The sequence below is a fragment of the Chiroxiphia lanceolata genome, chromosome Z (assembly GCF_009829145.1).
Source record: "Chiroxiphia lanceolata isolate bChiLan1 chromosome Z, bChiLan1.pri, whole genome shotgun sequence".
Lineage (NCBI taxonomy): Eukaryota > Metazoa > Chordata > Aves > Passeriformes > Pipridae > Chiroxiphia > Chiroxiphia lanceolata.
In genome coordinates this window covers 33,921,707-33,938,278 of record NC_045671.1, presented here as the reverse complement: position 1 = coordinate 33,938,278, position 16,572 = coordinate 33,921,707, and the positions used below count along the sequence as shown (strand labels likewise).

At 37.5% G+C, this 16,572-nt stretch overlaps 1 protein-coding gene across 1 annotated transcript in view; it reads right to left on the bottom strand.

Moving 5' to 3' along the window:
* Positions 1–16,572, bottom strand: part of FOCAD (focadhesin) — a 97,995-nt gene that overhangs the window by 74,209 nt on the left and 7,214 nt on the right. The window contains exons 4-8 of the mRNA XM_032675261.1: positions 15,697–15,851; positions 10,050–10,154; positions 5,956–6,057; positions 2,724–2,928; positions 358–564 (exon numbers count right to left, since the gene is read on the bottom strand). Coding sequence (XP_032531152.1) covers positions 358–564; positions 2,724–2,928; positions 5,956–6,057; positions 10,050–10,154; positions 15,697–15,851 — 774 coding nt within the window. The remainder of the gene's footprint in view (positions 1–357; positions 565–2,723; positions 2,929–5,955; positions 6,058–10,049; positions 10,155–15,696; positions 15,852–16,572) is intronic.

Genomic DNA, 16,572 nt, shown 5'->3' with positions numbered 1-16,572 from the left:
GTATCTTCATGAATTCCACTGAGTGCACATGCAGTGACAGAGCAATCAATGAAGAATATGAACAGCACGAAAACAGTATTTTAACTAAATAATTACAACATTTTAATTTGTTACTTTGTTCAAATCATTTTAGCTCAGTTTAAACCAATTCCTAAACTAAAAGATTAACTGATATATACAGAACCAATTAAGTTTTCACCTTCTGAAGATCTTCAATCAAGAAGTAAAATTAGAAGCTTTTGAAACAACACTGATTGCCTGCAGATGAATGCCATGTATGAATGTCTGTACTGTCTGAAACATGAGATTCTTTAGATTTAATAAAACTATTTTATTTTTTTCCCCATATACTCTTACCTCTTTTAAGAGTTCAAAGTTGTCCTCTATTAAGGAGATCAAAGATGAGCATTCTCCTGTCACATCTAAACACACTTCACAGAAGCATAACAGTTGCACACAAAACTCAGATAACTGAACTTTCCAAAACACAGGATAGCGTAGTAGGCTGAGGAATAGCTCTTGCAGATAAAACAAGGTTTCTGTAACTTGCAGTAAGTCTTTAAGCTGTAGAGAGGTGGTTAAAACAAAACAAAGCCAAAACATATGATGATTTAGTTCCCCTTTATATATACACAGAATTTAAAATTAATTCTTTTAGCTCTGCTATGTTTCCATCTGCTACGTTTTCATGGACTAAACCATGGAATCCCTCATCCAATTCCCTAAAAAAAAAAATATTTATGTACTGCTATTTAATATTTTTAAGTAAAATGAGAAACATGAAAGAATACAAAGATTTCATGGTAGCTGATGAGAAAAATCCCTTTTTACTCAAAAACAATAGCAATTCATTCAGTCCTCAAGATTCTTGCAACAACATAAAAATAAAGTGTTTGGCGATTTCACAGAGCAGGTAAATATTCTTATAACAGAATAATAATATAATAAATATAACAGAAACATCTGGCTCTAGGATATTTCCTCTATAATGTAACCAAGATTTTAACATGTTTCAAAAGAGAAAGGCAGGTTTTACCTGCTTATAAAGCACCATGCAAGCTACTTACTACAAAAATTAAAAGCTGAAGTGCAATACCCAAAAGCATTAAGTATCTCCATACTTGAAAGCCAACTAAAGATGTTTCAAGAAGCAGGTTGCCTCTAAGTCCCCATGTGTTGGATGATAGTTCTTGAAAATTCTAGTTCCAGACAAACTGCTCCAATCCAAACTCTGGAGACAGCATTAAGCATAACATCTTGATTTTTATTCCCTTTTTGTTCTATAAATAATCTGTTCTAATCTGAAGCCTCATGGCCACTGAATTTATCAGCAGAAAAGTCTGCAGGTGAAGAGATGTACTTTTGACAGCTTGGTTTATACTGTCAGACAAAATGACAAAGTGTTTCAACATTTATGCTACACATAAAGGATTAAATTAGGCTAAGCTAAAAGGAAAGAGAAGAAGAACCTGAAGTTCAGAGAAAGAAGGGGAAGGAACTGACAGATTATAAAACAGTCCATCAAACAGGCTTCTTGAAGGAATACTTTCCTTTCCGTTGTGAAAGTTGTATCTCAGGCAAGACAAAAAGTGTTCAAGCATTAATATGAGTTGAAAAATATGCAACTGATTTCTAGTTTAAAAAAAAAAGTGCCAATGTGCATGGAGGAAAGAAAGTCTCATAACTGATTTTTTGTAAGTCTTCTTCAATGCCATTTTATGGCTAAATGTTACCAAGTCATACATTCAAGGCACAATGTTATACTGAAGCTCAGGTAGAATCAAGACAAAATCAGAAATGTCCCTATGACTAGAAAAGGTCAGCACATACCTGTCATCACAAAGAATTGACCTGAGCCAAGACAAACATGTATGACACAAGTTATAGTTTTACCAAAGGACTGAGAAAAGTAGCTATGAGTACAAAGAAGACTTTACTAGTAAAATGCCTCACAAGAAAGATGATACCAAATATCCTCTAAACAAGCCAACTTATCTTTACATTATTTATATTAACAAACACTCTCTCCATGCCAATAAGGCCATAGCACCTCATGTTTGACTGAATACATCTGAAACTAAAGATGCCGTCCTAATATCATAAGAGGAAGGAAAAGGTACATAGGTACTAAAAAGCATAATTGATGTCACATTAAAGCAAAGCTGAGCTATTAAGCTTAACTGACATCCTAGGTCCATAACCAAAGTGGACATAAAGATTAAAATTCCTAGCTCCTAGCATGTATTGCTGTGCAACTTAAAAACACATTTATAAGTTTCAGCATATTCCAAATTAAATTTTATCTTCAGATCCAGTAATCCCTGTCTCACAAAGAGTGAGAAAAGAATATCTAGCAGTACTTAAATCATACTTGTCATACAGTTTGTTTCATTTTAATATTATCCACTTTAAGTTAAAAATCGTATGCTTCTGACAATTAACCTACCATTTAACAACATTTTCTCATTACTGTCTTTCTAAGTTTACTGTATGTTTACTGAGGCAATTAGTTGTAAATAAGTATGATAAACATGTTTTTCAATTTCCATCCTATCAGGTGTATCAGATTTGAACAATTAAAGTTTTACCTTCTACCAGAAAGAGACAGTTTGTTAGCCTTTTGTACTATCAACAAATCAGGTCACACTTGGAAGATAATAATGCTACTATCATTGCTCTGATATCATATATTTGTAAAAGGCGGGATCAGGCAACAACTGTACCTGAAGGTGTGGAATCAAATCACACAGAAGCTGAAGAATCTCACACTCCAGCATGGAAGGTGTGTCTTCATGCTTTAGCCCACGAGGCTGAAGTAAGATCTTGAGTAAACCCACTCGCAGTTCAGCATATTCCCGTAACTGAGATGGTTCACAATATAGGTATCTTAGAAATGGAGCCATTATGCCAACACATGAACTCTCTGCCCTGCAGTTCAAGAAATAAGTTTGCATTACTGCTTTCTACTGAAAGTTTAACAAGTAACAAGGAAAACCCAAGCAATGTGACATTACCTGCAAAAATTTACAGGATGCAATTAAAACAAAGGTGTTAAGAACAGAATTACTAAATCTCACAAAAAATTTGGTCTTATTTGGACACAGTATTGTTATAAGACCTTATACAGGAATCATACCATGAAGTGCAATATTGAAAAGACACGATATTTAAGCATGAATACTACTCAACAGGTATTTGCAGGTTATCACACTCTAAATTTTACTTTTTCCTCCATCAAGATTCAAGAAAGTGTCTTTCCTTGTTGAATGTTTTGATAAGACTAATGTGCCATTCTGAAGTAGCATTTGGACAAGACTATTCAGAAATATCTTTTTAAAACACATAAAACATATATTCATTAAAAAGATGTCATCCATTACTTATCAGTTTTTGCACAATGATCTTAAATTTTTTACTGCGAAGTCACCTTAGTTGTTCCCGTTTCATGTAATTTTTTTGTCACAGAACAAATCTTTTGGCTTGACAATACTAGGAATACAAGCTGTCATTGCCATTTTTAAAACAATCAAATAAAGCTCATGGTCAATACATTAACAAATCTAGAATCAAAGAATCATTTAAGCTCAAGTCCAACCACTAACACAGCACTCCCAAGCCCAGCACTAAACCATGCCCCCAAGTGTCATGTCTACATGTCTTTTGATAGTGACTCTACTACTTCCTTGGGCAGCCTGTTCTGATTCTTGACAACCCTTTCCATGATGAAATTTTTCCTAAGAGCCAATCTAAACCTCCCTTGGCACAACATGAGGTTGTTTACTCTCACCATAACTGGTCTACTCTGGCCTCCAATCGGGAGGCCTGGAGACACACCATCTATAACGCAGCTGTCTCCTTTGAGAACTCACGCAGGATCACTCTCGAGGAAAAAAGGCAACGCAGAAAGAACCGTATCTTGCAAAATACACCATCTAAGGAGTCTTTCTGCTGCGCCTTTTGCAATCGGATATGTCTATCACGTATTGGCCTCATAAGCCACCAGCGTGCCTGCAGCAAATGTGGATAGTGCCTTCCCAAATTTTCGTTCGCGAAGCCTAGCAATGACTGACTGACTGACTGACTGTTACTTGTTACTTGGGGGAAGAGACTGACCTACCTGGCTACAATTTCCTTTCAGGCAGTTGTAGAGTGTGAAAGGTCCTCCCTCTCCTCTTCTCCAGGCTAAACAATCCCAGCTCCCTCAGTCACTCCTCACAGGACTTGGGCTCAATACCCTTCACCAGCTTCACTGCCCTTCTATGGACACGATCCAGAGCTTTAATGTCTTTTTTGTAATGATAAAGGGCCCAAAAACTGAACAAGGGATTCGAGATGCAGCTTCAGCAGTGCCAAGTAAAGGGGAATGATCCCTTCCCTGGTCCTGCTGGTCAAACTACTGCTGATACAAGCCAGGATGCCATTGGCCTTCTTGGCCACCTGGGCACACTGCTGGCTCATGCTCAGCCACTGTCAACCAGGACCCCAAGGTCCTTTTCCTCTGGGCAACTTTCCAATCACTCTGCCCCCAGCCTGTAGCTTTGCCTGGGGTTGTTGCGATCCAAAGACAAGACCTGGCACTTGGCCTTGTTGAACCTCATATAATTGGTCTTGGCTCATGGATCCAGCCTGTCCAGATCCCTCTGCAGAGTCTTCCTGCAAACCAACAAGGAAGCAAAAGTCTGTTTTAAACAACATTCAGTCTTGATGCAAAGCTGTAGGAAGAACTCAGTAACTGCTCTACATCAACATATGTGGAGCTTGTTTCTGTCATGCTTAGGGACACTGTTTAGTGGTGGACTGGATAGCATTAGGTTAATGGTTGGAGTTAATGTTCTTAAGGGTCTTTCTCAACCTAAATGATATATTCTCAGTCTAACACTTTATCCACAGAAACCTTGAACAAAGAGCAACAAAGGAAATTTAAAATATTTTCCTTTTCAGTAAAAACAACTCCTTTTAATTCAAAAGAAGCCACTAGCAAAAAAATCCACACTTCATTCCATCATTCATACATCTGATGAGACTCTTCATGAGTCCCATCCATTTAGTAGTGGAGTGAAAGAACAAGTGTGCTAAGTGCAGTTCAAAAATACTCTGATCAATTAAATTGACTGCGTAGTTTTTGCTCGAAAGTCTTACTGTTGATCAAGTAGTCTAGGCCCACTAGAAATTTAAGAAATTAATAAATTTATTTCTTTACTTATAGCAACAGAATATGGAAGCCAGTCTCTCTACACTATTACTCTGTTATTAGTCTTTCAGAAAACAGAAGAGGGATACTTTTATCTGAAAAGCACAGATACAGGTGTAAAACCACTGAAAACATTTAGCTTTAAGGCTGCTACAGCATTTGTTATTTTATCCTGAAGCTCTATTGGGCAAGTTACTTCAAGTTAAGCATGAAGAAATGTTGAAATAGTTGGCATTTGGGTATTTGTTCATTGCTACCGATGTTTTATAATAAGACTGTGGTGTGATTTTTTCTAATTTTTTTAATTAAGAAGCACACATTGTTTTTCAAGACCTCTTCTTTTACCATGAGACATAATCATCTGCACTTTTCCGTCATCATCCCATCACTTTGTATAGATGAGTCACAGCTGCATTGTATTAATTTTTTTTGACTTAGTAGTCAAAATTGACAAAACTAATAAGCAAAATTGCTTACTTTAAAAAAAGTAAAGGCGCTATCAGTTTTGCACCAATTATTCTATATCCATAAAAACTTTATCTACAGTTAATAAAAAGCTATAAAAATTATTTTTGATGGATTATGCTAGTAATTAATTATTTACGCAATTATTTTAAACATTGAAATGGTGTAATTAAATTTTAAATTATCTTTCACAAAAGACAGAATTCTTACAGCTCATTGCAGCTGCCTTCAAAAAAACAGTTACAATTATATGATTCAGTTATCTACATTTGCTACTTTTTAATTATTCATTCATTTACCTCTCTGGACACTGATGGAAAAATAATGTTATCTGCTGTAGTAGAATTGGCCAGCAGTCAGATCTGTTTTCAAGGACAGTGATTAATGGATGGGGAATGCTCCTGAAACACAAGAAATAACATTTTTATCTCTAATGCAGAAAGGAAGTATGCAAAACTGCTATGTTCAAAATAAGTGCAGCTGTAGATAACAGACAATTTAACCTCCTGGTTTTACCAACTCCCGTTACCAGCTTTGCTAAGACTGCTACACTGTCAAGAGAGTATATTTTCTCAGAACTTCAGGAAACAAGATTAAAACAGAATATCTCTATTTGAAAAAGTATTGGTCTCATTCTTTGTTTTTAAATTAAATAAAATCCAAGGATCACTGTTCAAGCCTGATTTGAGTCATTGGTAGCAGCACTAGGCTGTAGCACTGAGCTCCAAGCAATATCCACAGAAAAATCTGAACCACTTGTCACACATCATCTGTCCAGTCTTCCAAGCACAGGTACAAGCCTTCAGCACCTACCTACTGTACTTCCTTCCAAACTATAAATATTTTACTAAAGTTACAGTCTTTTATAATCTGTGTACAAAGACTAGGAAAGCTAAGGTTATTGCTTCATTTCAGCTTTCCAAGATGACGGCACACAAGAAGCAGAAAACCATGCGAGGACCTTGAAAGTGAATAGCCCTTGTAAAGACATATAGGGTTATAGCAGCTGCTTATTTCAATACCTTTGTCACATTTTAAAAATTAATTGCCTTTCCTAATCAGAAGAATATGTCTTCAGTCATCACTTAAATGCTGCTATGACACTGAAGGCAGTGGAACCTTCCTAAAGTCAGCACATGCAACACATCAAGTCCAAAATGAAAATGGTTTACCACAGAGGAAAAAAAGCGAGCCTTTTTGGACAGATTTTGAGTGTCCTGAAACTACTATAACTGCACCAAACTGGATGATGAAAGAAATTAGCAAAGCTCGATAGTGAACAGTGACTAATCATGAAACACCAAAATGTGCAGCCTAAAAAAGGTGCATCTGATAATGCTAATAGCAGTAGGAAAAATGAGGTTTGTAGATGAGATTTATTGTCAACACTAACTTAGGAATTGCCAGAACAGCACTGTAAGACACACATCTTGAAATGACATTACAGTGCTACTACCCTAAATTATTGCCAGTGGGTTCAGGATAAAGCAAAATGCACAACCAGACACAGCAGTTATCCACTCATTATATGTAAGTGGTCAGGGAAACATAAATAAATCATACAAGATAAATCTTGTATGAGAGGCAACAGTAAAACACAAATAATTTTTAACTTTTAGGTCATCTCAACTGTTTTGTTACATCTCTGAATACAACAGAGCTCCAATCTGATTTGAAGGACAAATCCAGAGACAGACTGTTTTTCTGTATCAGGAAACAATGTCTGCAGTCAACATACTTTTCTGAGGATGCAGATGTGACCTTGGTCCCTTCAGAACGCCAGGATAGCCTTTTGCTCCATCAAATATGCATTTTTAAAGCATTTTTCTACCTCCTCTGAATTTTGAATTCAGAAAGTTGGCAGCTTTCCAGAATTTTAAAACAATAAAACCATGCACGGTGAATCACTAAGAATAATGTAAACTACTAGTTCATTAAAAAAAAAAAGTTAAATAGCTTTCAGAAAAAATTTATAGCCGAAGTTCGGAACATGTGTACCATAGCCCACCTGCATTAAAAATGCTGACAGGAACCCCCGCCTGCCGGGTCAAGATAAAAGCAGTTTATTAAAGAAAAGCAAAGGCTATGCAAGAAAGCAAAGGAAAAGAAAGCATTGTACTGCAGGCAATGTGCAGTCACTTCCTGTGAAGAAGGGCTTCAGTCTGTGTAGCCGTTGCTTTGGAAGATAAATACCTTAATAATGAATGCACTCTAGGCTCCTTCCTCTTAGCTTTTATTCCCGAGCAGACGTCGTATGGTATGAAAGATCTATCCCTTTGGTCAGTTTGGGTAAGCTGTCCTGGCTATGTGCCCTCTTGAAATCTCGACCACCTCTACCTTACTGGCCTTAAGAGGGATGGCGATGGGCTGGAGGACAGCACTGCTCAGCAGCAGCCAAGACACTGGTGTGTTATCAACGCTGTTCTGGCTGCACATACACAGCACGGTGATGGCTGCTATGGAGAAAGCTAACTCTAACCCAGAGAAACATAATAAAACAAACAAAACCAAAACAAACCAACCAAACTTAAAAACAAAAACAACAACAACAAAAAAAACCCCAACAACCACAAAATGCCCAAATCTGCAAGACATTATTTTCTTTCATTTCTTTTCAGGAACTGTTCATGATATTAGGTCATCATAAGAAGCTGTATTTTAAAACAGATTCTATTGTTCAGAATTAAAATTGACCTAAGCCAAATCTACTTATTACCCTGTAATACTGGTGACAATAGCAAACCACTTGAGAACATAATGGAGCTTTTTGATTCTTCATTGATGATTTCCACATGGAATACTTTTGCATTGTTGACAGTATAATACATGAACACTGTAACAGCAGATTACTGTTGGTGAGCTATTGTATACATTCTTCTATTTCTTAGAAAAAATCAAATTTTAATGGCATTTGATAGAGCACAACTACCAAAATTGTTACATAACAATGAATGGATAGGTTTTTCTGTACACTAAAACCCAGAAATCAGATTTCAAAAGCACGAGGCCCTGACCTTACATCAAACAATTTGACATCTCTCTTCATTAAAGCTGACTGCAACCAAAAGGGAAAACAAAAACCGTATTGACTAAGTGTAGGTCTGCTGCTTATTTTCCATTGTCTATTACTTTAATTTAAACCATTTTGAATGTTCCAAATTTCACCTTCCTTGTATGTTACCAGTACTTTCTCTTTTGGTAGGTGGTTAGGGAAAAAAGCAATTACCTTCCTTCGCTCTATTGGGCAGAGGATATTTCTTTATTCCAGCCACATCCTACTACCTTCTTTTTCACACAAAGCCTGGATTAGGTTGCTTTAACTTAGCTTCTTCTACCAGGAGACTTTAAATATATTTATTTTACTACTAAAAAGAAATTTTCCAAATGAGTTCCATCTTAGTACCCTTCATTATCTGCCTTTTGAACTAAAACTGCTCTATAAGAGGAGACTTTGTAGGAAGACCCAATATACCTAGAAAAACAAAGAATTCCAGGAACGCAAGCATATCCAGCACTCCAAAGCCTGTTTCACTTTTCTTCACTATTTCATTTTGCTTAATTAATGACATGACTCCTGTCTTTTAAACAATGCATTTTATATCCTTAAGCCATTATAGCTACAGCCTCCTACAGTGATATCTCTTAACTGCATAAAAAGACACTTGAAAAATGTTCATGACATCTACCAAGCTGGAACGTTCTCCAGAAGATATAATAGAGGGTGCTAATGCCAGTACTGACTCATGGTTTCTCAAGAGCTGAATGAAGTCATTAAGATGTTCCCTTCAAAAGTCTGCAACTGCGTGACAAGCAGCTCTAGCTAAGTAGGTCTAGATGCATCTTTAAGTAACTTATTTTTCCATGTATATCATCTTCGCAGCAAAGACATTGAGGAACTTGACTTTGACAATAACAATAAAGCAGGAAAAACAAATGAGAGGGAAGTAATTCACAGTCTTAAAATACTTATTGTGTTCTTGCATACAGCCTTCATGTTGCCATTGCCACCATAAGTTCGAAAAGCACAGTCTTATCCCTGTACTAGAAAACTCCTTAAAACTGTCAACCAAAAAAATAATCATAGAATCAGAGAATGATTTATGTTGGAAGGGATCTCTCAGATTATCTAGTCCAACCCATACGCTCAAGCATAGTCAGCAGGTAGCCAGAAAGCTACCCATTATCACATGCAGTCAGGTTCTGGTATCTCCAAGGATGGAGATTCCACGATCTCTGTGGGCAACTTGTGCCAGCACTTGATTACCTACACCATGTAAACAAAATAGAACACGAAAAAGAAAGAGTAAGACTGAAAGCCAGTATTAACTTTTTTTTTTCTGAAAATCAGAAATTAGATATTATCATATCTAAATAAAACTAATGTGACACTAACCTGATTCCATACAGATTCCAAATAGACTCATCTCCATCTTTTCCCAGTTGAATAGCTTGAATTTGTAGTAACTTGCAAATAGTTTTTACTAAACCATGCACATTCCTGTTGACAAAAAGAAATATCATCATGTATACAGTTACATTAGTTGATTCTTACATAAGAGAGGGAACAAAACATTTGAAGCCTGGAGTTCTTAAGGACTCTTCACATCTGCCTACATATGTTTGGGCAAGTCGTGCACCCATGTCTTTATTTTCCTTTTCACATAATGAACAAAATAGCAGAGAGAATAATTAATGCATCAATTAAAACTTTTGATGGTTTGCTTCTACCATATATTACAAGTACATTTGCTTCCCCCAGATCAACTCAAACTCATGCATTTAATATGTTAAAACTAGAAAATTAGCACTTCTCTGAGTGCAAGCATACAGGTAAACATCAAGCAAGCATGGTACACAAATTTCAACAATGCCACTGTCTCAGAAGCGAAATCACATTTCAGAAAAGACACTTGAGACGTCTAGTTTGTGCTGATTTTTGATCTCAGGAGCAAAGGACTATACAAAACAGATACATACAGTTATTTTATCTCCCTTCTCCTATGTTACTTAATTTACCATTCAGGGAATCTAAAGAAATTTTGAGTTCATGTATCACTATCAAAATGGAATTTTGATAGGTCTTCCCATATTCTCCTGGAAATAGACTAAAGAAATTAACCAAGTCCACCACACGGTGGTGATGATGCAGTAAAAAGAAGTCTGGAGCTTATTAGAGCTTGGCTGAGCTTACAAAGACAACTTCCAAACTTTTGCTCTCCTCTTCATAATTAAGTGCTTTCCATACCCTTCCAACAAGACCATGCCAGAACCAGCCCAATCCCTTTCTCAAGAAAATAACCTGGATTCTATAACGAAACACACTTTCACAAGGTGAAAATGTAGAAGCAGAGGAAAAAAAAAGTCATGATTGGTTCTTTGACTTTTCACCCAGAACATGCTATACAATTGCATCATCATCATCTAAAAATTTATTAGATAGCTTATTAGTCATGTTAATAAAACACAATTATTCCTCAATTTATTCATATAATGAACAGGAAGAGCTATTAAAATACACAACTATAATAGATCATTACCTGACAAAAAGCTACGTTTACCTCAAAGAACAAGATAAGGGAGGAAAAACAGAATTTGGTGCTGGGCTTTGGTTTTTTTTTTCTTTTTTACTGTTTTCCTTTCTTCCCTTCCTATCAGGAAAAAAATCTGAGAAATCTATTTTATCTGTAATTCCATTTCTCCACTAGTGAAAGGAAAACTGCAGGTGAGATGGAAAAAGAAATTACAGAGAATTTAAGACCTTCTCATAGGACAAACAAACCATCATCCTAATTTAACACATTACCAAACTGAGATACAGTAATAGTAACTGTCTGGCCTAGAGTGCAGTATGTTCCACAAACGTCTTCCAAAATTATGAATAGATATACAAACATTTAGGCTTTAAAGCTATATGAAAAATTCTGAACAGATTTAAGCAATTTCTATAAAAGAACAGGAAGCTTCACATGAACACTGTCAAAAGACAGGAGCTTACATAACACAACATCAACATGGATCAACATCAACACAGCACTGTGTGGCAACAACACCTAATTACAAAGAAATAGTCTAACTTAATATTTACAAACACTTTAGTGAAGATTCAAAAATTGCAAAGCCAAAGGACTTCATGATTGTAGAAACGTAACTTAGACACTCTCCCATCATTCGTAAAAGAAAATGGGAACACACAGGCAAATACCACTTTTAACTGTCAAACCTTTTACTACTTTTTTGTCACCACCTGCAGACAAACTCTTTCCTGTAAGCTGGTATGGCGCACCAGGGAACACCTAGAGAGTCCCACAGTGGATCTCCCCACCAAGAAATGCTTAGTTTCATATTCTAGATACAGGCAAAGTACTATATTCTCTCTTCTGTGCCTTTCGCACTTTTACCGGCAGCGCTGGAAAACACTGATCCTGATCAAAACTGACAGAACATCCTTCTGTTTTCTCTCTTTCTTCCAGAAGTGGACCAGTTTTAAGATGTGCCTTTAGTCTTTAAAATGACTGGCTGTTGTGACACCTGGCTCTCAAAATGATGAAATCTGACAATGCAAGAAAACATCAGGTTTGACAGAGCACTGCTTCAAAGCAAAAAACAGGAAGGTGTGCTGCAGCCTTCTAAATCCCAATGTAGTCAATGTAAAACACAGAGGAGGAAGGATATTTTTGGAGGGCAGGGAGAGAACAACCTTTTACATTTTTCATTGCTAGAAAGAGCCAGTTAAATGGGAATTTGCAAGCATATTTCCCACTTCGACTGGATAACTATGCAGCAAGGGGAGAAAAACGAACCATAAAACAGTAAGAAACCATCTTTCTTGTTCTGAAACTCCTGTATTGCTGATCCTAATTCCCAGGCAGGAAGTGGGGAAAGAATGGTTGCTTCAGGCTTTACGCTTATCTCCTGAACACACGCAATACAGTGGTACAATGTATTTCAAGGACTTCCCCCACCTTCTACAGGCATGTTAAGGTGATAAAAACATATATACACATCGAAATTCTTGGGATTACAATAACCAATTGTTTGACAGGTGTTTTAGAAGACTGCCTTGATTATTTATCCTCATTCACTACTGAACACAGGCCACAGAGTTTTCTCATTGTCATCTACATAGAATGTTGCAAACCAATCTTAAGAACATGTAAAAATGCAAATGTATTTATTTACACATGTAAATATATTTCCTCTATGTGCAAAAACACACAAATACACATGTAAATACAGTGTTTTATGGAGTTTAAACTCTTAGGGCATCAGAGGAAACTAACACTGGATCTAAGAGCCAGTCATAGTACAATGATGTACCACAGAGGTAAGAACAGGTTCCTATTTGTGTATTGAGCAGATAGTGAGAACCACAAAACAAGTCACCTCAAATAAGCATGAGATGTTCATCTCTGACAAAGCAATATGTGCCTCCTAGTGTGCATAATTTGATACACTTGACAAAATATAATCCAGCAGGTACTCTAAGCCACTGCTAAATTCATTGTAACAGAAGGAAGAGGAGCAAGAACACCAGTAGTCTTTCCAATAAAACATACATCGAACTCCATTCAGCACTGAAAGTGCTCAGCGGTTGCAAATGCCTTTCTGTTAGCTGCCACTGGCTGCTAATTCCATATTTATTTTACTTTAGAGACACTGTGCACACAGCAGCGCAAAGCCACAGAGCAATCCTACATGAAAATATGGCAGGGAATAGGATGACAAACAGCAGGCTACAATTCTAAGTCAAGATAATAAAAAAAGTATCACTACTGAAAAGAACCAATCTGAAATTGTCAGTTTAATCAGCTGCTGAGGCTACAGACATTCTTAAACCCACAGACTTCCGTGGTTAGGCAACATAAACCCTGCTTTGCAATCCATAGTGGATGCAGTTTGAATTGTAGCAGCTTGGGGAAGGAGAGGGTGGCGGTGGGAAAGAAGCCAAAAATACATTAAAGGTTCCTGGATAATTTGCTGGCACTTACTATAGTAATTAGTTGTGTGCTGATTCATACATTAAAAAATTTTTAAAAAAATCAAAGAATGCTGTAGAAATGGGGCAGATCCAAGTCCCTTCAATACATAACTGATTTTTTTTTTGTTAACTCAATCCTAAGTATCCCACTTTACACTTTTTATTTCCTGAAGTTAAAAGTTGCATTAACATTTCATCTCCTTATAAACTGCTGCTACTGTAACAAACCTTCAGCTGAACAGGAATTTCACATTTCCTAGTCTGCAAGCCACAGCTAATCAAACTTTTACTCCATCTTACCCTACAGGACTCAGGTTCTCACAGTCTTAGCACAGGTACTTTTACCTCTTTATTAACAGTGCAGACTCCTCCAAACCAAACTAGTAAAGTTTTGTCATTTAGAGGACAGTGGATTGCAGAAATTATCCATATTATAAAAATACATTTACAAAACCTTTTCTAAGGATCCATAGACACCAACTGTAAACACACATAGAATCAGCATCATCACAGTAAAATTCTAGCTGTCAACAAGCAAGTCATAGGGTAAGAAATATTTTTTTAGTGTTTCACTGGTTTACTCAAACTTAAGCTCACCTTGGCTCAGACTGAATATGAGAAACTTTTGGCTAAAACTGATTATGTGAAGGTGAGAAGGGGTGAAAAACATGTCTTGAATAGCATGGTTCTTGCAACCACTATGCTGAATACACCGGCATAATAAATGACAGATATAGCACTAAATAGCTGGCTTGGCTAAAAAAACTCTAGCAGTCTGTAGCAAGAGAATCAGACAGCTTGGTGCAGAAATTCAGTTGGCTAGCAAAAAGCAATTTGACACGGTTGGTAGATTTAAATGGACACATCTTCCTGATCATCATTTGACTTCCCATTTCTAAATTTTACGCACAGTGTCTTTTTCCCCCACAACAGCATTTGCAGCTTAAAACACCACTGTGAGATGTAAGCACTACATTTGCAGAATTTTATAGGAGGAAGTAGCTGTAGTGTTAGGTAAAGTGATTTCTTCCTCAGCAGACAAGGAAAGAAACTGCAGCATTCCTAATCCCAACACAAATTCTTAGGGTGACTTTATTTCACCAATTTTAATTTGACAGACTGATTAGGAAGTTATTTCTCCCCATTCTGGTTTTGGCTGGGGTAGGAGCTGTTATGGGGCTATGTTCTGGATTTGTGATGAACACAATATAGATAATATAGGTTGATAATAAGGATAATGTTTCTGTTACTGTTGAGCAGGGCTTACATAGAGCCAAGGCCTTTTCTGCTTTTTGTACTGCCACACTGGCAAGGAAGTTGGAAAGCTGGGAGGAGACATAGCCAGGACAGACCCAACTGACCATAAACGAGACTATATGGCATCATGCTCAGTATATAAAATCGGGGGAAGAAGGAGGAAGGGGGGTAAGTTTGGAGTGAGGGTGTTTGTCTTCCCAAGAAACTATTGCACATGTTGGGGCCTTGCTCTCCTGGAGATGGCTGAACACTTGCCTGGCCATGGGAAGCAGTGAATTAATTCACAGCTTTTGCTTTCCCTATTAAACCATCTGTATCAACCCACGAGTTTCTCTGGCTTTTACCATTCCAATCCTCTCCCCGATCCCACTGGTGGGGGGGTGAGTGATCTGCTGAAAGGGGCTTGATTGCCAGCTGGGTTTAAACCACAACACCCTCCCACATAATGGAAGTTCCTGCCATTTTTTTTCCCCTTCCCAATGACAAAGGCAACAAAACTAGGCAATGCATTGACTTCCGAGGCTCACAGTTCAAAGTTTAGAGCACTAGTATGAACTGCTAACAATTTCAGCTTATACCCATAGGATATTCTGAGTTCTTATGTCAGACCCACACTGTCACACAACCAAGATGAAAGCAACGTGCTTCAGCAGAGTGATAGGGTAATACGAGTCCTTAATGCCACAGTTTATTTGAAGATACTGACACTTACAGAATCTTTCCTCTTCCCCTGTATTTACAAGGGAAAAGTGATGACTGATAACCAGCTGCCAAAAGGACACAAAATCAGACAATCAAATACTACCTTGCTGAGGGAATTAGGTTGAGAGCTCCATGAAGAATGTAGTCGAGCTCAGCATGTTTCTCTGCAACAAGCGCCACCAACCCCTCAGAGCAGGCTGTTCGCAAGGCAACATTGTCACTGCAACACTTCTCCCAAAGCAGGTTCAGAGCAGGGGTCTGAGGGCAAAAGCATGGGACAAAGGCAATAATAAGGCTTTAATTCATCTCAAATGCACTTTTAAATAAAAAACAGTTCAACAGCTGCTCCTGAAGCCTTAGAGAGCACAAGAGAGGAAGCTGGGATACAGATTCTATTCCTAAGAAAGGTCCTTCCCAGGACAGTTTCCACTTTTCTACTCCCACAGTAGGGTGTAGGACTCACTGTCTCTGAGAAAAAGGCAAGGCAGATGAATTATTCAGCTGTGCCTATGCAGGTAGAATCATAGAATGGTTTGGGTTGAAAAGGACCTTAAAGACCATCTAGTTCCAACCCTTCTGTGATGGGTAGAGATGCCACTCACTATCAGGTTGCTCAGGGCCCCATCCAACCTGACCTTGAACACTTTCAGGGATGGGGCATCCACAGGCAGGTTATCATCTGTTTCCTGATTTAAAAAATCAGGATGCAACTGGAAGCAACTCAGGAACTGGTATGACAAGTTATGTCTACAGCAAAGGGTAGAGCAGACAGCTAAAGGAAGGCATACAAAGGGCTATCCAAAGATAAGTCGACTTTACTCAACATGCGAAGTTCTCTCCGTTTGCTAGTAAGCACAAAGATTTGGCAGTATCCATCAAAACTACTGCTTGTTTCCACAGTAAATTTGTATTCACAGACTAGTTTGCTAACTTTGTGGCTTCCAAATGGAGAGCAAGGAAGGTTTTAAAACAATTGAAA